Below are 23,986 nucleotides of genomic sequence, written 5' to 3'. Positions count from 1 at the left end.
CAATACATTGTATGGGTCGATTTTTCTTTTATGCCAAAAATCATTAGGATATTATGTAAAGATCATGTTCCATGAAGGTATTTTGTGAATTTCCCACCGTTAATATATCAAAACTTAATTTTTGTTTAGTAATATGCATTGATAATAACTTAATTTGGACAACTTTATAGACGACTTCCTCAATATTTTTAATTTTTTGCACCCTCAGATTCCAGATCTCAGACAAATATTGTCCTTTCATAAACCGTGCATCAATGGAAAGCTTATTTATTCAGTTTTCAGATGATGTATAAATCTCTGCTTATGACTGGTTTTGTGATTTATGGTCACCTATCTTAATGTAGTAGAAGTTTAGTCTGCATTAAGTGTGTGTTGCATTTGAATGTCTTGAGGGGTTTAATTGAAAACAACAGGACATAGAAGATGTCAATGGGGACAAAAATGGCAAAGCACAAAAGTTGTTAAATGGATAGTTCACCCAAAAATGAAAATTCTGTCATTAATTACTTACCCCCATGTTGTTCGAAACCCGTAAGACCTTTGTTCATCTTTGGAACACAAATAAAGATGAAAATCATCAATTAAGATGACATCTGAGAGTCTGATGTGATGTCCTTACCATGTTTCTGGGCCTTGAACGTGGTAGTACCGTTGCTGTCTATACAAGGTCAAAAAGCTCTTGAATTTCATCAAAACACCTTAATTTGTGTTCCGAAGATGAACAAAGGTCTTACAGGTTTGGGTCGACATAAGTTTGAGTAATTAACAACAGAATGTTCAGTTTTGGGTGAACTATCCTTTTAAACTTTCTGTATGCAAATTTTATTTCCTTTTTTTGTGCCTCAATTTCAGAGTCAAGTGGAGACACTATCACATCTCCTACCTCAGAGACTATGGACGCATATAAAGACCAGGAGGAAAAGACAGCCCGGGGACCGCTACAGGAACATGTGTTTGCCGAATGCTCCAGAGAGAGAATTCTGGGATTGTTGGCAGCCATGTTGCCTGCAAACAAACAGGTAACAACAAAGATTCCAGTTTAATTTGTAATCGTAGGCTTTTGGTTTTAAAAATGACTTGGAAAATGTTTAATTTGTAACCTGCAGTGAAGCCATTTTTGTCTCACATTCACATCCAAGAAACAAAGAAAATGCTAATATAAACATTTAATCCTCTATAGGGCAGCTCGCTGTCTTTGTCCAGCCTGAGTCCCATCCTGCCACTGCTCTTCAGAGTGGTCATCTCGAACGCTGGCTGTCTGAATGAAACATACCACCTGACACTAGGCCTTCTGGGACAGCTTCTGTTAAGGATCTCTCCTGCGGAGGCCGATGCAGCTGTGGCGGAGGCACTGACAGACAAATTTGAGTTACTCGCCCTCGGAGATGGAGCAGCACTTGATGTTCCCGGCTGGAAGACCACTCAATTGCTCTTCAGTCTGGGAGCAGTGTGTCTGGACAGGTAGTGTGATGTAATGTGTAAAATATGGTTAAATATAATGTGTATTAGAGATAACTTAAAGGAGAAGTCCACTTCCAGAACAACAATTAATAATGTACTCGCCCTCTTGTCATCCAAGATGTTCATGTCTTTTTTTCTTCAGTCGTAAAGAAATTATGTTTTTTGAGGAAAACATTTCAGGATTTTTCTTCATATAATGGACTGATATGGTGCCCCAAATTTGAACTTCCAAATACAGTTTAAATGCGGCTTCAAACGATCCCAAATGCTGATGTAAATGATCCCAGCCGAGAAAGAAGGGTCTTATCTAGCGAAACGATCGGTTATTTTCATAAAAAATAAAAAAATGCATATATGTTTTAATGTCAAACACTCGTCTGGTCTTACTCTCCCTAAACTCTGTGTATTCTAGCTTAAGACAGCTAGGGTATGTCGAAAAACTCTGACCGTATTTTCTCCCTCAACTTCAAAAATCATGATTTTGAAGTTGAGGGAGAAAATACGGTCAGTGTTTTTCGACATACCTTAACTGTCTTGAGCTAGAGTACACAGAGTTCAGGGAGAGTAAGACAACACCAGCGTTTGAGATTTTAAAAAGTATTTAAATTGTATTTTTTGAACGAAAATAACCAATCGTTTCGCTAGATGAGAGCCTTCTTCCTTGGCTGGGATCATTTACAACCGCATTTGGGATCGCTTGAAGCCGCATTTAAACTGTATTTTGGAAGTTCAAAATCGGGGCACCATATCAGTCCATTATATGGAGAAAATTCCTGTAATATTTTTTTTCTCAAAAAACACAATTTCTTTACGACTGAAGAAAGAAAGACATGAACATCTTGGATGACAAGGGGGTGAGTACATTATCTGTAAATTTTTGTTGTGGAAGTGGACTTCTCCTTTAAATAATCTTTATTGATTATAGAATGTCATTTACACTACCGTTTAAAAGTTTGGGATATATTGTTTTTACATAAGTTTTTTTTTTTTTTTTTTTTTTTTTTTTTTTTTTAAACATTTTTTAAATATGACAGTTAAGACATTTATAATGTTATTATATTATAAATGTATCATAGCTTCTACAAAAATGTTAAAAAGCACAACTGTTTTGAACTTTGATAATGATGTTACTGGTACACAAAATCATTATGTTAGAAAGATATTTTATTTTATTTTATTTTTTTTGTAGGACCATGTAACACTAAAGGCCAAAATATTAAATTGTACCGTTGGCATCAATAGCCTTGTAGGCAGCATGTCAACTTTAAACTTGTGTACAGTAGTGTATATGAAACATTTTTCTTTGAATACATTTTAATGTGTGAGGGACAATCAAACATTTAGATTGTTAGAAGTTTTTTGTATTTTAATTCATACATTTACAGTTTTTCACAAAACAATGTCCATCACCTGTTTTACAACAGTCGTATCGGTCTGGATTGGGCGTGCTCTGTGGCAGACATCTTGCGAAACCTGAACATTTCTTCTCAGTGGTGTGCTGTTGTGGCATCTTTCACTGATCACTGCATTCAGCAGTTACCACAGCAACTCAAGAGAACCAATCTCTTCACTTTGCTGGTGCTTGTGGGATTCCCTGAGGTATGAACAAAGACTTCACATGTGCATGCTAACACACATAATATAGGCCTGTATGAAGTTACACTCATTTAAAGCCCTAATGACATTTTTAAAAGGGCTGTTTAATGATGAATGCATCTGTTTATATTAGGTGCTGTGCATGGGGACTCAGGCTGTTTTCATCGATAACGCCAACGAACAACATAATGTGATTCTGCTCAAACACTTCACTGAAAAGAACAGGGCTGCTGTGGTGGACGTGAAGACTCGTAAGAGGAGAACAGGTGCGAGACAAGCTGCCAACGGGTTCTTCACACTGCTCACACTCATTCAAATTTTCTTTGCTGTAAAAATAACTACTTTCAAATCACGTGACTGTCAAGGACATTCAAACCCACCTTCATTTGCAAAGGGTGTGTCTGTTTTACTCCCTTGTTGCCCAGTTCTTGGTTTAACACACTGTTGAGTAAACCTTCTGGCTTCTTAGGCTTTAAAGATTACACTGCAAATATTTGATGACCACTGTGTTTTTTTCTCAGTCATATGTTGAAAAAAAATTGTATTGTAAGTGTTTGTTGTGATCCAACTGGTTTTCACATTGTGGTTGTTTTAGTCAACCACCAAAGATATTGTGGGTTATAATGGGTAACACCTTCACAGATATTTCAGTACACAGGATGTTATATAAACATTCAATTGCGATTTCCTAGCCTCAGTTAATGGCTGCTTAGAGAAAACACCCATGGACACTCAATAGCAAAAGAGTACATAATAGGTGTGCATTAATGCAATTCTACTTTCTAAATGTCTACTTTTCCTCTCAGTGAAAGACTACCAGTTGGTCCAGGCACATGAGAGCAGCAGCAGGAATGATGCAGATTCTCATGAGGCACAAGCCGTTTCCCCGACCTCCGCCCACCTGAGCCGCTACATGAAGAACTTCACCTCCATTGTGAGTCACCTGCTGCAGGTCGGGGTGGAGAGCAGCGCCCAAGATGCTGTGGAGGCCACCTGGGTACTTTCTCTGGCTCTTAAAGGACTCTACAGCACTCTCAAGGTAGCAAAAAGTCATAGAAACAAATTACATAATGTAATTACATTGTTTTGTATAATTGTATGTGAATATTTATGAAATATGTATGTGTGTGTGTACATGTGTCTTTTGTTTGTTTTTTACTTCTTTTTGTAACATGTTTTGCTTGAAAAGTATGTTGTGTTAGCTTGTCTTAAAATGAATGCTTAGTTTTGATATTGTATTATCTAATGTAATTACATTTTTATATCTTTAATTATGTTTTTAGTTTCCAAATGTGATCCTAGAACACAAAACCAGTCTTCAGTAGTCTTGTATTTGTAGCAATAGCCAGCAATACATTGTATGGGTCAAAATTATCGATTTTTCTTTTATGCCAAAAATCATTAGGATATTATTTAAAGATCATGTTCCAAGATATTTAGTAAATTTCCTACCATAAATATATCAACTTAATTTTGCATTAGTAATATGCATTGCTAAGAACTTCATTTGGACAACTTTAAAGGTGATTTTCTCAATATTTTGATTTTTTTTGCACCCTCAGATTTCAGATTTTCAAATCTGTTGTATTTCAGCCAAATATTGTTCTATCCTAACAAACCAAACGTCAAAGGAAAGCTTATTTATTCATTAAAATCTTTTAAAAATAGTCTTATAATTGGTTAGTGGTCCAGGGTCACAAATGGGTTTTGGGGACATTGCATAAATATTCACCTTGAACAAGTCATGAGTGTGTTGATTTTTCCTCTGTTTCTTGCAGAAGCATGGGGTGGATCAAGCCCAGGAGGCCATCCAAGGCTCTGGCCTGATGCAGCTCCTGGTCCGTAAGTGCAGCAAGGGCACAGGCTTCAGCAAGATGTGGCTTTTGCGAGACCTAGAGATCCTCTCCATCATGCTTTATTGCTCCAAACGAGAGATTCACTCCATGGCAGAGGATGCAGATACTGAGACAGATGGAGAGAAGGAGAGAGAGAAAGAGCATGACTCTGATCACTCCAGCTGCTGCGCCGATGACGCTGATCCAAACAGACCGGATCCACTGGAAGGATTGGATGAAGAGACAAAGATCTGTTTCCAGGTCAGTTTGTATCGTTTGATTGAGTGTTGTAATTTCTCTTCACCAGTTAGGAACTGGAGAAGGAAAGATGATTCACTGTACTGCAATGTAGGAACAAGTATATAGAGCTCTGTTATTTGTCTTGCTCTTAGATTACTCATGACGCCCTGAATGCACCACTGCACATTTTGAGAGCCATGTATGAGCTCCAGATGAAGAGGACGGATTCTTTCTTCCTTGAGGTGCAGAAGAGGTGGGTTTCACTTCGCATTATAATTTCATTTATATAGTCAAGGTTTTGAATTTATTACTAATAATGTACATGCCCCTTGCAGAATCAGAAATTATGTAAGAAAAAATAAGAGACATCATTTTTTTTTGTTTTGGATTGAGAAAGCTCCATACACAATGTTTGTGTATTCCAAAATGACTGAAATAACAAAAATCCTTTGGTTCTTAAAACCCTATGTTGCTTCATTGTATAACCTGCTTATTATATAAAAAATTATATTACATTTAGTAAAGAAAATCTAACATTTATTAATAATGTAATATAATAATTTAAGAAAATATCATTTAGAGCCCAATAAAATCCATTTAATTTTTTCCAAAATCATTTTTTTCCATTTTAATTTCACTGAATTTCTTCTTTTTTTTTTCTCCTATTTGAATTTTTTAAGACTCTGTTTTAATGGTTAATTAAACACAAAGCTTGTTTAATTTATTGAAATCATGAAACTTACACAACGTAGCAGCAATTTATTAATAGTTTAACAAAAATTACATTTTAAGACCCAATTCAGTTTTATTTTTATCAACATCTGTTTTCCATAAATTCTCTGGTTTCCATTTTAATGGTTTCATTAATTTTGAATAATGAGCATCTCTAATTAATGTATTTGATTAAAAAAATGTATTTATCATTGTATTTATTTATTTATTTATTTATTTTGAAATACTGTGTTGTGTGTTTACATTTTTCTGTTACATAAATTCTGGTTAATAATTTATCTGGAAAATATTCCGTAAAAATAATGTTTTAATAATAATTTCATTATTATTATTAGTAGTAGTAGTAGTACTATCACTACATTAAGTAATATAGTTTCTTTCACTTTTATTTTGACGGGTTGCTGTGAAGACCTTTACATTTGTATATGATATGACAATAGTTTTTTCTCAAAAGAAATGGTAAAATGCTCGTGAAATGAATCTCAGAGCAGTTCTAGAGATTATGTTTGTGTTCATGTACTTCTATATTGAGGCAGCAAAAGCTAAAAACGTTTTAAAGCATCTTAAAATCTTAAAATAGCATCACCAATTTCAGTTGATCCCTTTTTCTATATTCTGTGTAAACTTGTGATCACAAAATAAATAAATCTTCTGCATATCTCAATTGTATAAAATTAATTCAAGGAATTCATCTCGAATAATCCTTTTTTTTTAAAATGTCATATCTCAGGTTTGACGGTGATGCTATAAAAACCGATGAGACTATTCGTACGCTGGCACAGAAGTGGCAGCCATCTAAAAGACCTCGTTCTGAGGAAAGAAGCACCAAGGCTGTAGATACCGATATTATCATTGTGCCCTGTGTGGTAAGACTAAGTTTAAAATAAACACATTAAACACAGTCCATTTTGTGGTCTAAAGTAAATGTTAATTCATTCAGTTGTTTTTCAACCCTCAGTCTAAACCAACCCGGTGTGATCGAGCCACAGAAGAAACAAATGTTGTCACACAGAAACTCATCACCAACACAGAGAGTGACCTCCAGCTGAGTTATGCTAAACAGCGGCGCACCAAAAGCTCAGCTCTGCTGCATAAAGAGCTGGACGCTCGCAGTAACAAAGCAGTGCGACAGTATCTTTTCAAAGTGAATGAGGCCATTGCTATTCTGTACGCGCGTCACGTGTTGGCGACGCTGCTGGCCGACTGGCCCTCTGACACTCCCATCAGAGAGGAAGACCTGGAGTTGAGCGGAGCTTCTCACATGGCCTACATACTAGACATGCTCATGCAACTGGAGGAGAGACCGATGTGGGAGAAGGTGAGAAGGGAAAGGAGTGTACGAATTTGTAGTCAGGATCTAAAGTTAGCACTTTGCATTTTTTATGTGTGATACTGAATTTATATGTACTGTATAATAGTTTAATATGCATGTAAATAAATAAGCAATTAAATTAGATTTTTGGTATGCATATAATTGTTTGTCATACGTTGGATCTCAGATCTTGCAGAAGGTTCTGAGGGGCTGCAGCCAAAGCATGCTGGGTAATCTGTCACTGACAGCATGCCAGTTCATGGAGGAGCCAGGAATGGCCGTGCAGGTCCGCGAATCCAAGCACCCCTATGACAACAACACTAACTTTGAGGTATGAATTGCATTTTCTTTTACTCCAAATCACTGGATCACAGTTGAGATTCCCTGCTCCACTCAGTGTCATTGTTTGCGTCGTCTCAGGATAAGGTGCACATCCCTGGAGCCATCTTCCTGTCTGTGAAGTTCGACTCTCGCTGTCACACGGAAGAAGGATGTGATGAGCTCCTTATGGCCAGCAGTAGTGACTTCCTGCATGACCTGCACACTTTCAGTGGTTCTCACCAGAAATGGACCGACTTTGAGATTCCAGGTGAGAGTTTGAGAAAGTGGCATTTAGGTCAATCTAAAGGGTTCACAAATTTGTAAATGTGACCCTTCACCATAAAACCAGTCATAAGTAGCATGGGTATATTTGTAGCAAAAGCCAACAATATATAGGATGGGTCAAAATTTTTTTTTTTAATGCCAAAAATCATTAGGATATTAAGTAAAAATCACGTTTCATGAAGATATTTTGTAAATTTCCTATTGTAAATGTATCAAAACTTAATTTTTGATTAGTAATATGCATTGCTAAGAACTTCATTTGGACAACTTTCTCAATATTTTCTTAACATTTTTTATTTTTATTTTTATTTTTTTTCCACCCTCAGATTTCAGATTTGAAATAGTTGTATCTTGAACAAATATTGTCTTATTCTTAGGCCTTATTCCCTTATGACTGGTTTTGTGGTCCTGGGTCACATATCTGCTGATGTACATCAATTTTCTACGTTGGGTACAATGATAAGTTACACAATATAAGGGTTGCTTTTTTTCTCTTTCTCCTCTAGGGGACACCCTCTACTACAGGTTTATATCAGATATGAGTAACACAGAATGGGGCTACAAGTTTACTGTGACTGGTGGCCATCGAGGACGCTTCCAGACTGGTATGCAATTTCTGCTCATTTAATTATTCCCTATTGATGTCTTATTTGATGTCTATCACTAATGTCCTTTAGCCACTCTCTGGTTACTGTGTTCAAGAATCATGCCATCTAATGAGCCATAAAACAAATGTCCATCTCATTTATAGACCATCACAGTAGTAGTCATTAATTATCAAGATAATAATCATTTCATGTGAGACTCACATTCCTGCAGTCTTTTAGGGATGTAATGTAACATTGATGTCCCACAAGCTGATTTTCAGTTGTAAGCTTCATTTACACAGCTGTTTGACAATCAGAGGGGGTCTGTGTGCACGGCCGTGTCTCTCAGCGTGTGGGAGCATTAACAGCCACAGAAACTCAACTTCCTGCAGAGTCAATGGCCCTGACGACCCTCCGATCATATCTAACGTGTTTAACATTAATTAAGGCAGTCAGTGGGGTGGACTCTCATGGTTTTGGCAGTGACCTGTGAGCTAACACAAAGCCACTAATCATAAAACCAGACTGTTAAATGATGATTGTATGTCTAAATATGTGTGTATGTCTGGGTATATATGTGGGTATGTATTTTAGCAAATATACACTGCAGTTCAAAAGTTTGGGATCAGTTAGATTTTTAATGTTTTTTAAAGACCTTTTTTTATATGCTCATCAAGGCTGCGTTTATTTGATCAAAAATACAGAAAAAAAATTAATATTGTGAAATATTATTACAATGTAAAATAACATTTTTCTGTTTTAATATACAGTAAAATCTCTTTTATTTCTGAGCTAATTTATTCCAAAGCTGAATTTTTAGCATCATTACGGCGTTATTCAGTGTCAGTTATATCAGTACTGGAAACAGTTTTGCTGCTTAATTTTTTTTTTTTTTTTTTTTTTGGGGAACCTGTGATATTAAAATCTTGGGGTCAGTACATTTTTATTCTTTCTTTTTTTTGAAAGAAATTAATACTTTAGTTCAGCAAGGATGTGTTAAATTGCTAAAAAAAAAAAAAGTGCGCGTCAGTGTTGTTTTAATATCACTGATATATTATTAAAGCATTTGTTAATATTTTAAATTAGTTTTTTGTATCTTCCGTTTTCATTTTAATTTCAGTTTTAGTCATTTTGTTGCTTGGGTTTGTCATTTTGATTAGTTTTTTTTATTAAGTTTTAGAACTAGAGAAATGTTACCTTGGAAATTGGCTGAAATTAAGTTTGTTATTATATTTTATTTTCAATGTTTTTATATTTCAAGTAATTTTTTTTTTTTTTTTTTAAATAAGATTTTATTTGGAGTTAGCGATAACCCTGTTGCGTGTTAGATGACGGCTAAGGTGATCTAAATGCAGAAATAGGCAAAATAAGCATGAATAATTATACATTGACTGATACTGGTAAATTAAAAAAAATAAATAAATAAGACTGATATGGTCCTGATACATTGTGCATCTCTATTGTAAAGTTTCTCCATTACAGAATTCTCATCTATAATCCAGTTGCTCTCATTAGGCTATTAACACACAAGCATTTTATAACATCATTTCACAAGGAAACCAATGGAAAAACACTTAAACACAATCAGTGTGGACGGGCCCTTAGTTTGTAAACTACTGAGAGTACTGTATGATTGATCATGTCTGTCAGTATTGGGTCACGAGTAGCTTTGAACTCTTCTCCCGTGTCTCGTCCACCTTTAATCAAAGAATTAATAGACTTGTGCACCTTCTGTTCTGTTTCTGTTGTTATTACTCTGTAATGGAATATCAAATGGGTTTCTCAGCGCCTCATTTGCGAGGTCTGCCAACTCATTTGCTTTTCCACAGATGAGGCTTATAAAGGTAAACAAGAGAAAGAAAGCAGCCCCACATGTGATTTATATTCTTTGCGCTTTTATATTCTTTTCAGTTTGCAAGTTGGCTAATAAAATCACTTGTGTGTTTGTTAACACGGACAGGTTTTGAGATCCTGAAGCAGATGCTAGCAGACGAGCAGGCACTGACTCACCTCCCGCTGGCTGACATCTGGGAGTGGCAGGTGGGCGTGGCCTGTCGGCAAACAGGAAACCAGCGGCTGAAAGCCATTCACCTGCTGCTGCGGCTCCTGCAGTGTCCGTCTCAATGGTGTGTCCCTTCGTATCTTTCTGATAGGTCTTTTTAAAAGCTTTGACAGTGTTTATTAAACCCAACAAAGGGTAGTCGGTTCATCCTGCGGTGCTTTAAAGCCGCCCTGCTATTCTAAAGGGATGAGGCAGCAACTTCCTTTCAGAACCTGGTTCTGTCAGGTCAGTTGTGCAATCTGTGGACGGCAGGTGCAACGTGGCCCAGTTTAACAAGCCTCGAGTATGCTTATCTTCCTTCCACTCTGCAACTTTTCTTGTTTCTGAGTTTAGAAATCCTTGCAACTCCTAAATCAAGCAACCGCCTTTTTTAAGAACGTGAAGCCACTTGTGTGGCTTATATTAACTTCTGCTCATTCATTTGTGTGTTTTGTATTGGCGAGCATTCAGATTTACACGGCGTTTGCATAACACATCTGACAGTGGCTTTCTGCCTTGATTGTTCCCATGGCAACAAGGTCACATGTCAGAGTGATTTGCATGATTTCCATGGTGTTTGGACACAGTTACATCATCATCAATAGACAGAGAGCTTGTATGAGAGAAATAGACACATGGACCTGTGGTGTCAGATGAGTTGGTGAGGACGAGGAATAACCCATGCAAATGGCCACCTGCTCACCGCAAAGGGAACATTAACCGGGCGAATGAGACAGCCACATAGTTCAAATACAGTTCAAGTAATGATAAAGCCAAGATCATTTAGTCTAATGACCTCATATTTTGATTGTTGTGTGTGTTAACACAGGGATTGTGACCTTACGCTTCTGCGGCCGCTGTGGCAGCTCTTCACTACTATGGAAAGTGGGTTGATTCAGGACCCCACCAGCATCACGGTCCTCCTTCCTCTCCATCGTGCTCTCACTGAGCTCTTTTTCATAGCTGAATCCAAGGCCATGGTGAGTGAGCATAATCATCCTCCTTAAGCATCTCTTTTAAAGGCACAGTATGTAAGACATTTTTATTAAAATATCCAGAAACCACTAGAACAGTTTTATGTATTTTGTTGACTTGTGTACTTACATTGTCCCAAATGTTTCCAAGAATGTTTTAATAAGCAGTTTTAACTAGTGGCTTGTCCCTTGTCATTGCATTGTCATTAAGTGCCAATGAACGTCATACACCTTCGGAAAAACCAAAGACACGGTTTAATAGACAGGTGACGGAACGCACAGAGTAGCATTATAACAGAACTTTTAACACACTCAATGTAACTAGTGTGATAAAACAACACTGCTTTACCCCACATACGCATGACCGGAAGGAGCGGTAGCTGTCGACTGTGGCATAATAAAAGCTCTGCTGCTTTCAGGCCGTGTGTCACACTCATCTCTCATTAGCAAGTGCTCCAGCATCCTTGTTTCGCTTCCACGGCATTCAGCCCAAGCCTGGTTCACTCTACAGCAGGGGTTGGGAACGTTGATCCTCAAGGCCTGGTGTCCCTGCAGAGTTTAGCTCTTTAACCCTAATCAAACACACCTGAACAAGCTAATCAAGGTCTTCAGGATACAGGTTGGTATTTTTATTCTTTTTCAGGGTTGGAGCTAAACTATGCAGGGACACTGGCCCTCCAGAATCAAGGTTCCCCAACCCTGCTCTACAGTGACGTTACTAAAACTTTAATACATTAGCTCATCCATGAACATTTCTGCCTGAGTATTGTCGGAGTATTGCGTCAGCTGTGAGGATGAAGACGACAACTCCCATGAAGCCACACGCAATCACAGTGTCATCAAACTACTCTGTTTTAAATATGCACCCTCTAGCAGCGAAAATTATGTACTGTGCCTTTAAGGACATTAAAGGGGAGGTTCACTTCCAAAATGAAAAATTCCTGATAATTTACTCACCCAAGATGTCATCCAAGATGTTCATGTCTTTCTTTCTTCAACTGCAAAGAAATGAAGTTTTTTTTTTAGGAAATTATTCCAGGATTTTTCTCCATATAATGAACTTCAATGGGAGCCATTGAGTTGAAGGTCCAAATTGCAGTTAAAATGCAGCCTTAAAGGGCTCTACATGATCCCAGCTGAGCAATAAGGGTCTTATCTAGCAAAACGAGCATTTATATACTTTTTTATAAGCATTTTATATACTTTTTTTCAACTGAAGAAAGAAAGACGAACATCTTGGATGACATAGGGGTAAATTATCAGGACATTTTCATTTTGGAAGTGAACTTCTCCTTTAATGAGAAAACAAAGAATAAAGGCACAGGAGATCATTAGGAAGAGCAAATTATTATTATTATTATTTTTTTTTTTTCAAAAACATCTAAATAATTCATTAGTAATAATAATAAATATTAACGTTTTGAATAATGTGTGCACATAAATCTAGGGTCTGAAGACCGAGTTAATACTTTTAGTCAGCAAGGACACGTTAAATTGATCAAAAGTGGCAGTAAAGACTTTTATAATGTTACACAAATTTCTGTTTTAAATAAATATTGCTTTTTTGAACTTTCTATTCATCAAAGAAACCTGAAAAAAGAATTAGATATTAAGAAGATATTAAGCAGCACAACTGTTTTCAACATTGATGATAATAAGAAATGTTTCTTGAGCACCAAATCAGCATATTAGAATGATTTCTGAAGCATCATGTGACACTGATGACTGGAGTAATGGCTGCTAAAAATATAGCTTTTCATCACAGGAATAAATTACATTTTAAGATATATGAAAATAGAAAACCGATATTTTAAGCTGGAATAATATTACTGTTTTTACTGAATTTTTGGTCACATAAATGCAGCTTTGTTGAGCATAAGTGACTTTAAAACATTACCCACGTCAAACTCTTTAACGGCAGTGTAATATTTAATTAATATTTAATTAATTATGTATTTTAACTTCCTCTCTGGACAGTTACGTTTTCATTCATAAGCCATATTTGCATCTCTGCAACAGAGGTGTTAAATTAGTAGTATTTTGTATTCATAGTTTTATTTAGGATGCATAATTTCTCTTGGAAAGTTTAGGGTTATGCATATGCCTGTGTAACAGACGTGATTTGCTGTCTTTCAGACAGCAATGATAAAACAACCAGTCATTTTAGATGCATTTACTTTGGGTAAATTGACAAATGTGTCCCCCTCAAAAATTCTGGATGCCCCATAAAGTTATTTTGGCATTGGCTCTGTCCAGACAGTTGCATCTCTTACTGTGTTTCTCATATCCACTTGCACGGCTGTCTATTGAGTGATTCTACACTCACATTCCAAAATAATACACCCACCTAGAAACTTTACAGGCCTGACATTAGCCTTAAAGGAGAAGTTCACTTATAGAACAAAAATTTACAGATAATTTACTCACCCCCTTGTCATCAAGATGTTCATGTTTTTCTTTCTTCAGTCGTAAAGAAATTATGCTTTTTACGACAAACATTTTAGGATTTTTTTCTCCATATAGTGGATTTCAATGGTGCCCGCTAGTTTGAACTTTGAAAATGCAGTTTAAATGCAGCTTCAAAGGGCTCTAAACAATCCCAGCCAAGAAAGAAGAGTCTTACCTTGCGAAATGATTAATTATTTTGTAAAAAATGTACAATATATATACTTTTTAACCTCAAATGCTCATCTTGTCTAGCTCTGCGTGTACTCTGTGCATTCCGTGTAAATACAGTTAGGGTATGTTGAAAAACTCCCATCTCATTTTCTCATCCAACTTCAAAATCGCCCTACATCGCTGCAGAAGTACTGACCCAGTGTTTACAAAGTGAACGCGCAAGGAGTGTCAAACACCCTTTACAAAAAAGGTAAAACAGCAATGTAGGATGATTTTGAAGTTGGAGGAGAAAATGAGATGGGAGTTTTTCATCATGAACCGGAATACACAGGGTTCACACAGAGCTAGACAAGATGAGCATTTGAAGTATATAAATTGTACTTTTTCAAAATTAACCGATTGTTTCGCTAGTTAAGACCCCTCTTCCTCGTCGGGGATCGTTTAGGGCCCTTTGAAGCTGCATTTAAACTGCATTTTGGAAGTTCAAACTCTGGGCACCATTGAGGCCACTATATGGAGGAAAATCCTGAATTTTTTTCTTCAGAAAACGTAATTTCTTTACGACTGATGAAAGAAGGAATGAACTTCTTGGATGCCAAGGGGTGAGTAAATTATCTGTAAATTTTGTTATGGAAGTGAACTTCTCCTTTAAGGACTTCAGAATGATAAATCATTATGATTCCTAACGCTAGTCCTGTTTACGGATGGAGGATCCTTAGCTTACACAAAGTTTACCTGGATCCTCGAGATAATTCAGATGAATGGGCCTGAGCAAAAATCCAAAATTGCCCAAAATCCATCACTTTATGAAGTTTATGTTTGAATTCATTCAGTGCAGTGTCCACTTAAAGGGATTGTTCACCCAAAAATGAAAATTCTGTCATTAATTACTCATGTTGTTCCAAACCCATATAAACTTCATTCATCTTATTTTTGATGAAATCTGAGAGATTTCTGACCCTGCATAGACAGCAATGCAACTGACACATTCAAGGCCCAGAAATGTATTAAGGACATTGTTATAATAGTCTGGGCCTTGAACATGGTAGCTGTGTTGCTGTCAAAAATTTAAAAATATCTTAATTTGTGAAGGTGAAGGTCTTACGGGTTTGAAACGTCATGAGGGTGACCAATCTTAATTTTTGGGTGAACTCTCCCTTTAAACAACATATGAAAGCCAACATTGAATCTCTTTTGTGTTGTCTTGTGAATGTCCAATTGCCCCATGGAGCATTTGTACACTTTTCCCCTAAAAATATATGGGTCAACAAAAATCAGTCATTTAAAAAACATGTCTTTAAACTGTTGAGCTGTTTTTGCAATGACTTTTAAACAACTGGTTCCATTGTAATTTTTAAGTGGATGTGTGTGGTACGTTTCTCTCAAGTTTACACAAGTGTCATAGCAGAGTAACCAGAGGTGTAGATCTTAACATTTGACAGCCACAAGGCATAAATTTCTTTGGGGGGAAATGTTTCACTTGGAAAGTGTGTTTTGCTGTATTTCTTAAAAAAAAAAAAAAGTCCACTTCATTTGGTATTTCGTTATATAATACTAAGATATGCATGTGTTTGTAAGAGTGGCTTTAGTTTCCAAACACTAATTCTTTGGTAGAGCAAAAGCTAGCAGTAGGGGGCACTAACACACCTTCTTGCATTTAAAGTAGGCCCAAAATATTCTTAAAGATTTCAGAGAAACATACATTATGAACATACGCAGCATGTGATGTGTATATTTTTATAAACAGCTCTGTCGTGTAAAACCTGTTCTATTATTAGTGAATGGCTCTCTTTCTTTGAGCCTGTGAATGTGAGAAAAAAATGTTCATCCTTGAGCCTTAATCCTTTAATAGTCCAGTTGGACACTGATATGAAATGGTTTGTCCGTGCGTTTGATTGAGAAATGTTTAAGTGAGCATTAGTCTCAAGGACTGACAGGCAAATGGATGAAGTGAGTGTTTTTTGAGTGTTGAGTGGTTACACCAATAGATGCTCAACACTGTTTGGCCTCATTATGAAGAGCCTTAATCTCTCCCGCAGCCGCTGCGCTTCTCAGAACTGACCATAAAGATCTCAAACCTCTCAGCCGCCAGATGATCATGACTGATCCATTGTTTATTTTCAGTAAGGCAGCACTAGAAAATGGGATCAGAACACTTACTGATGGGAGATTGTCGGCTCACATTTGCAAGAGTTTCAGCATGTCATTGCTCAGCTCTTGCACCGTTTGTGTCGGAAATGAGACGGAAAGAAGAAAAAAACAGATAAGAAGTTCAGACTCGTTCTGTCTTCCTCTCCTGTAGTGTAGTACGCTCATTTCTGCGGGATGATAAAAGCCCCTCCTTCACAGAGGAAGTGGTTGCAAATGTGTTCTGACACGACAAAAGCTGCAACCTCTCCACAGTCTACAGAAAGTTCTGTCAAGAAGTGTTTTGAGATGTCTAGATGCTGTTCGTTTTGGCAGAAGTCGAGTGCAATCTGACCAGCTTTTGTTAACGTACAGCATTGACGCCACTCCGTTTATAAAACCCCTCCCACTTAAGTCATCAAAACTAAGCTGAATGCATTTTTTTTTTTTTTTTTTAAGTAAAAAGAAAAAAACACTTAAATGTAATGTCATTATTTAATTACGTCACTTTCTCCCATCCCTGCTTAATGAACGGAGAGCAATTTGTAGGTTCTTGCAAAACTGCTAATTATTGAACAGACTCACATTGTAAACACACACACGCGTTTACACGTATACATACACTACCAGTCCAAATTTTTTTGAACGGTAAGATTTTAAAGTTAAAAAAGTCTCTGTCATTTATTCCTGTGATTTCAAAGCTGAATTCACATGATCATTCAGAAATCATTATTATGAAACAGCTAGGTAGTATTTTTTCAGGTTTCTTTGATGAATCGAAAGTTCAGAAGAACAGCATTTATCTGAAAAAGAAATCTTTTGTAACATTTATAAATAAATACATTATACTGACTCAAAAAATTTTAATGGTATAGTGTATAATGTTACAAAATCATATAAGAATGATTTCTGAAGGATCATGTGACACTGAAGACTGGAGTAATGTTGCTGAAAATTTAGCTTTGATCACAGAAATAAATTACATTTTAAAATATATTCAAATAAATAAGTTATTTTAAATTGTCAAAATATTTCAAATTGTACTGTTTTTGCTGGTGAGCAGAAAAAACATTAAAAACCTTACCGTTCAAAAACTTTTGAACAGTTTTTGGGGTACACATAGTGTGTATGAGAGAGAGAAATAACAGTATTGTAAAATAATATTGTAAAATATAGTTACAATTTAAAATAACTGTTTTAAAATTATATTTTAAAATATGTATTTTATTCATTTGATGGCAAAGCTGAATTTTCTGCAGTCATTATTCAAGTCTTCAGTGTCACGTGATCCTTCAGAAATCATTATAATATTTTGAATATGTTATCATGCTTAAACAGTTGTGCTGGTTAATATTTTTGTGCAAACTTTGATGAATGTGAAGTTCAAAACTACAACATTTATTTGAAATAGAAATCTTGTGTAACAAATGTCACTTGACGCTGTTCATAAATTTAATGCATCCTTGCTGATTAAAAGTATTAATTTCTTTAACCAAAAATCTTACTTAGCCCAAACTTTTGAACAATAGTGTATATCATGTAATTTATTCATATGATCTGTTTGTTTGCAGCCTCTTCATTTATAGTAGTGCATTTCAACCAGGCAAAACATACAAACAACGTGTATAAACAAAATTAGGAAGGACAGCAAAATGAAATTTTCCTTTTACGTGTTTTACGACAGTCGTGCATCTTTTGTGCTGTACTTGTTCAGTTTCCCATTTGTTATTAGCATTCGCTTTTCTATCCTAGTGTGCCATCTGGAGTTCACGAACACATTTCAACAGTGTATGGCTCATTCTTGTCAATCTGTGCATGAGTATGCATTAGCCTTGTCAGCCTTGTTGTGTGCTGCTTATATTGTACATACTGATGTCTTTGAGTTTACCTTGATATGAGTTTAACACAACACAATACTTCTTTATAAACGGTGTAGTTATATACTGTAATGCTATGCCTACTTCACCACCATACTCCCTCAAAAAGTTCTCCAGAGGTTGTATAACAGCCTCTGCATAACACAGAAATACTTACTTAGAGACTCTAGACTCCTAGACATGAGCAATGTGAAATACCTGGAACAGTTCAAATACTCCTACCTCAGGAAATTAGATAGCAGAGGCAGGGCTGATTTAGATGGTGTCTGGTTTGATTCAGAGTTATGTCATCAACAGCATGGTGCTGTTCCAAACCCCAGATTAACAGCGCATGTTGAGCTACAGGAGCGCGAGCCAGTCTATGGTGAATAACAGTATAGTCTAACTGGCCTTGAATTGAACTGACCGCTCATCAGATTGCTTTCCTGGCAAGTGCTAGAGAATAAATTCAGCTTTTTTTGCAGCTTGTTTTTTTTTTTTTTTTTTGTACATCATTGACCTCTAAACCGGCTAAAAGTGTAATTCATGTTGTGAGTTGAATACTAAAGCTGTCATGTGTCTTTTCATTTGTCTATCAGGAGCAGGACGTCCTGCAGGAGTACCTTCTCGCTCTCACTACCAATGAACAGCTAGTAGTGCGAACTGCACAGGTAAGACTACCACAGTCCATGCAATGATCACTTTTTTTTTTTCTTTTCTTTTCTTTTCTTTTCTTTTCTTTTCTTTTCTTTTCTTTCTCTTTTCTTCTCTTTTTTTTCTTTTTTCTTTCTTTTTTTTTTCTTCTTTTCTCAGAACTCCACAGTGTTTAAATCAAGGGTGAACAGCTAAGAAGTGCAAGCTCAAATATATAATTACAATAAAAAAAAAAAGCTTAGGTATAATGAAGGAAAAAACGATCATCTGTAAATCAGATTGTCATTTTATTAGATTTTTTATTTTATTATTTTTATATTATTTTAGTTTATTCAATGTTTAGATCAAGGGCAGACATGAAAAACGTGCCATCTTAAATATATAATTACAATACAAAAAAAAGAGGCTCAAGTATAATGGAAAGAAACAATCATCAATGATTCAGATTATTTTATTTTATTTTATTTTATTTTATTTTACCAGTTAGAACCTCAAAATGTTTAAATCAATAAATATATAATTACAATACAAAAAAGCTCAGGTATAATGTAAAGAAACAATCATCAATAATTCAGATTATCATTGAAATTCCTATTTACCAATGGTTTAAATTGACTCAGTAATTGGATCTTTAATAGCTTAGTAAGTAATTTAGTAGTTGAAATTGTTGAGAATGTAAGAATAGAAGTAAATGAAAACATAGACAAAACGTTTTTCCTAGTTCAGACCAAGCTTTTTGAACATATGAATTATTAATGTAATATTATATGAAGTCTGTTTTTATATTATTATTCTATGCAGTCTGAGACGGTATACCATAAACACCACATTTGTAACATTAAAATTAGATAAGTAAAAAGGTAGTATTCTGTAAGGTTTATTTAAATAAACACTGTAAATAAATATGGCTTGTCCATTTAACAAAAAAAAACAACAACTTAACACAGCAAGGCCATTCTGTGGAATTTGATTAATTAACATATTTTATAATAATATTTGCAATATATATCAATAAATAAGTTGACATAAAGGAAGAGAAGGACAGTAGTCAGGGTTGTGCAGTCAAACTTGACATACAGTATAATGACAACAAACTGCCACAGCCATGTTCAAATGAATACACATTATACCAGGAGCCACAAAGGATTCCAGTGGTGTTGGTTCACTGCTTAAAATAAGATGTGGCAGAGCCTAGTGCATTAACTAGTGCCATAAAGCTGCTAATTCACAGGAAGGACAGGAAACCACAACAGTGGAAAGGTGAATGTTTGTCAAATGGACGACTGCATCCAGTGTACCACCATATGCCGATGAGTTATAATGATCCTGTAATGTCTAATGGTGTGTAAAGCTTGTTTTAACAGCAAACCTTGATGACTGACAGTCATTGTACACAATGGATACTTGATGAAAAATTAATGAGAGCGTATTTTATTATTACTATACAATAGCAGTGCCATTTCGTAGCAATCCTTTATCTTGCTTTTCTTGCAGCAACATTCGTTTTAACATTCAAGATTAATGCAAGCAGCTTGGGAAAATAATCTCTAAACTAAAGTGTTTAGAAATAATTGACCTTTGTTCGCATAGACAGATAACAGCATTAGTGACAAAACTGCCCTTGGTGAAATAAATATTTGCGCTTCTCATCACATGACGGCTTTAACCAAATATTATGCTAAAACAGCTGAACATCAGAAAAGGATATTGACACCTGTGTCGATTCTCGCACGAGGCGTACGAGTTCCCATCATCCATATACAGTGCGTGTGTGCGAAAGTGTGTTTGTGTGTGGGCTGTGGGCAACTCTATTGCATTTAGTCATTAACCCCATTATCGTGTTTGGTGTAGTGCAGCCTCATCTCCGGCATAGGGGCGGCTAACGGAGCACGCTGTTTTGTGTAGGACGCGATTAATGCTCTGTATTTATCTTATCCCGAGCACCTTTTTAGCTGGAATAAAAACATGCTCATGACGGCCAAATAAGTGGTTTGATGCTGTTAACAAAATAGCGTTTTGTGCCAAAAAAAGTTTTATTTGAACGTATTTGAAGTGTGATAATTGTGTGTTTGTTGTGTGGGTGTTTTTGCAGAGTTCTGAGGGCCACAGGTGTGTGAAACGGTTTGATAAATCACCCACAATGTTTTGCCTAATGGTTTTTTTTCTCTCTCTCTCTCTCGTTCTGACTTTTTCTGCCATTGTTGCCCCCCTTTTTCTTTCTCCTGTACTTATTCACTTTTCTTTATATCGTTCTCTCCCCTGTTTTATTGCACAGGCACTGAAGAACATCGCAGCCATCAGCCTGGCCATTAATTACCCAAATAAATCCACTAAGCTGCTCAACCTGTCCCCCTGAAAGAGGGATGAAAGAGAGATCGAGATGAGAGAAGGGAAGCTTGCCAGAGGCCCACGGGAACGGCCTTCTGCGCTCGGCGGCTGCGGCAAGAGCGGGCCACATACAGTATCGTCTTCCAGAAAAGCCCACCTGTAAACCCAACCCTTCGCTGTTGAATCATTATAAAGTCTCTTTATAATCGCTATTTCTCATCCTGAGCTCACCTTGTCCATTTTACCTCTTCTTTAATGAGAGTTTAGTGGGCTGTGCCAATTTTGTGTCTCACCCGTAAGCACACGTTTCTCCGTTCCTTCGTTTTCTTTTTCTTTTTCGGAAAAGCCACCGTGGGCAAGACAATCGATCAAAGTGAAAGCAGGTCACCTTTCCCTGCCTCACACACTCTCCCAGGATGCATTGCCTAAAAATACGAAGCTGCCGGCGCAGCCTCATCCTTCAAAGTGGCCCGAGACTACATGTACGACTCACAATATATCGACATCGACCGGAAACCGTGGGGCCTTCTCTCTGTTCACTCTCAGTGGAGCCTGATGAGCTGATGTTTGTTCAGTGCTAGCAGCAACACTCGAAAACCACATGCTTGACGTGCCACGTGAGTCCAGTAGGCGCCGTTTGCCTTAAGAGAGCGGCTCTAAGTGATCTCGCAACTAATTGTGGATCAGTTAACAAAGCTATGCGATGTCCTAGTAAGAGGAATGTCAGCGCTTGTGTCTTACATTGTCATGTCCCAGATTTTAAACTCACTCATAATGCTGCATATACCACAAGGAAATGTAGAGCACTATGTACAGGAATATCACTTTATGTTGTGCTGCATGCAACACTGGACTAAACCATGATGTCCATTACTGTTAGCGACATATCGGTTGGTGTTTTAGAAACGTATTCTGTAATATCGCTGCGGTTGGAAACTGTTCGATTTGACAAAATTGCAGGTTTAGGAAATGGTCTTGAGGTGCAGAACTTGATAATCATAATCTTCATCCATCAAAGTGGTTTGAGACTCAGTAGTATTTGAACTGTGGTGACATGGATACGGTTATGGAAGTATGGGTGTTGCTTTAAAAATATATATTTATTATTATTACAGGGACATTATTTGGTGAATCTTGAGTGGTTTGTTGGCACATTACAGGTAAAGGCTGTTCTTAGTTCTAACCAATGTTTATTTAAATAGTAATTTTATTAATTGTCTTTTTTTTTTGTTTTTGCCCTGTAGCAAAATGTTTCTTTTTTTATGAAATATCATAGAGGTCGTTGAGGTTTTTGGGGTTTTTTTGTTCTTGATAGGGGTATTCAGGTCTGTTTTTATTTCAGTTTGATTTAATTTTAGTGGAAAATGACTAGAGAATGGATGGTTATTTATGCCAAAGAATCATTTTTGTTTGAAAGAGAAGCATCTAGTGCATGAAATGCATATTTATCTTCCGGAAAGAGGGGGGTCTTATTTTGGGGGTGGCTGGCGATTGTGGTGTGGAGTGTTGGACTCCAGTGACAGACACAGATCCTTTACTCCTCAATATTTTTGTTTACATGTGTACTAGCATGGAGCAGCCTCGGTTCGGGTGGGTTTCGAAGTGTCTGCCAGGAGAACTTCCTGTCACTCTAAAGCCTCAGATATTAACAAACAATGTGCCTATGTTTAAAATGAAGCAATCTTAATTTAATCTTCATATCATTGTAAAGGTCCTCTCTTCAGCTATATTTTTAAAGAAAATAATATAGTTTAATTTGGAACGTTTTCTATCTATTTTATTTTTATGAATGTCTTTTTCGTTTCCGAGTTCATGGCTTCAATCGCTTTGAATTTGACATGAATGTATATAGTTGTGAATATGGATAATTACGTAAATAATTGATATGGAAATGATTTTTTTTCATGTCAGCCCCCCACGTTAAAAAAATGTCCGTATAATGTACTATATTGTTGTAAGTTTTCACTTTTGAATTGATTTGCTACGTCACACACACAAAAAGAAAACAACAAAACTGCTTTGGGTTGATTGCTCATTTGTTTTTAATTAAAAAAGCAAGATATGCAAATTCACGTGCCTCAAGGTCTCCCTCTCTTTTACAGAAAGTCATTTAAAAGTCAAAACTTTTCCTTTAGGTTAGATAACACTTCAGTCTTTTGGAAATTGTTGGTGTGATTTGGTGTGAAAGTGACGATTCATTTGTACTTATTTATGATTTATTTTACTTACTTTTGAAGTCATAACATGTTTTAGTTCTTAAGTTTTTGGTCACACATTATATTCAGTGGCCTTAAAGGAGAAGTTCAAAAATTTTAAGATAATTTACTCACCCCCTTGTCATCCAAGATGTTCATGTCTGTCTGTCTTTAGTCATATAGAAATTGTTTCTTGAGGAAAACATTTCAGGAATGTTCTCCATATAGTAGACTTATATGGTTCCAAAATGCAGTTTAAATGCAGCTTCCAAGGGCTTGATATCTCCCAACGGGCACATGCATTTACAGTAACCTTCTGGCAGTCTGGATTTAAAGGTTACAGCAATGAAAGGGTTACACTATAAGATCACGACACACAGATACACACAGTGCTTGAATTTAAAAAAAAAATCTGCATATAAACGCATTTATAATTTCACTGTTAACCCATCCCTTACACTTTAACCCTTCAGTTAAGGTCACCTATTATAAAGTGGGACCAGGCTTTTTTCCCAGTTATGCTAGTTTTTATTTTAGTTAACAAATATGTTTTTATTTCATTTTAGTTAATAGTAATAACACTGCATTGAGCTGACAGAAGAATGTGCTATGTAGAATTAGCTCCAATTTGCTACTGTACTTTGTTCCTGTTTAACCTCTTTAATTATAAAAAAAATCAAAATTGTAAACCCTTTAACCTTTAAACTGAAATCACCAAATTTGCACAAAACTTCCGTTAAGCTTATTTTTTAAGCCAGACTTCTAGCATATTCATATTCCCCAAGGTTTTTGTCTCTTAAAGCTTTTCTCTACTAAATTCCAT

At 36.2% G+C, this 23,986-nt stretch overlaps 1 protein-coding gene across 2 annotated transcripts in view; it reads left to right on the top strand.

Moving 5' to 3' along the window:
* Window positions 1-23,040, top strand: part of zzef1 (zinc finger, ZZ-type with EF hand domain 1) — a 47,180-nt gene extending 24,140 nt beyond the window's left edge. For both annotated transcript variants that reach the window (XM_051109432.1, XM_051109431.1), the window contains exons 39-54: window positions 853-1,019; window positions 1,181-1,461; window positions 2,886-3,060; window positions 3,191-3,323; window positions 3,864-4,096; window positions 4,836-5,153; window positions 5,285-5,385; window positions 6,595-6,730; window positions 6,823-7,182; window positions 7,364-7,507; window positions 7,597-7,765; window positions 8,289-8,387; window positions 10,330-10,495; window positions 11,240-11,390; window positions 18,586-18,657; window positions 20,916-23,040. In XM_051109432.1, the coding sequence (XP_050965389.1) occupies window positions 853-1,019; window positions 1,181-1,461; window positions 2,886-3,060; window positions 3,191-3,323; window positions 3,864-4,096; window positions 4,836-5,153; window positions 5,285-5,385; window positions 6,595-6,730; window positions 6,823-7,182; window positions 7,364-7,507; window positions 7,597-7,765; window positions 8,289-8,387; window positions 10,330-10,495; window positions 11,240-11,390; window positions 18,586-18,657; window positions 20,916-20,996 (2,786 nt within the window). In that variant the 3' untranslated portion in view covers window positions 20,997-23,040. The remainder of the gene's footprint in view (window positions 1-852; window positions 1,020-1,180; window positions 1,462-2,885; window positions 3,061-3,190; window positions 3,324-3,863; window positions 4,097-4,835; window positions 5,154-5,284; window positions 5,386-6,594; window positions 6,731-6,822; window positions 7,183-7,363; window positions 7,508-7,596; window positions 7,766-8,288; window positions 8,388-10,329; window positions 10,496-11,239; window positions 11,391-18,585; window positions 18,658-20,915) is intronic.
* Window positions 23,041-23,986: the final 946 nt, after the last annotated feature.

Source organism: Labeo rohita, chromosome 5 (genome assembly GCF_022985175.1).
Source record: "Labeo rohita strain BAU-BD-2019 chromosome 5, IGBB_LRoh.1.0, whole genome shotgun sequence".
NCBI lineage: Eukaryota > Metazoa > Chordata > Actinopteri > Cypriniformes > Cyprinidae > Labeo > Labeo rohita.
The sequence above is the reverse complement of the archived record's forward strand: the minus strand, read 5'-3'. Positions and strand labels throughout refer to the sequence as shown.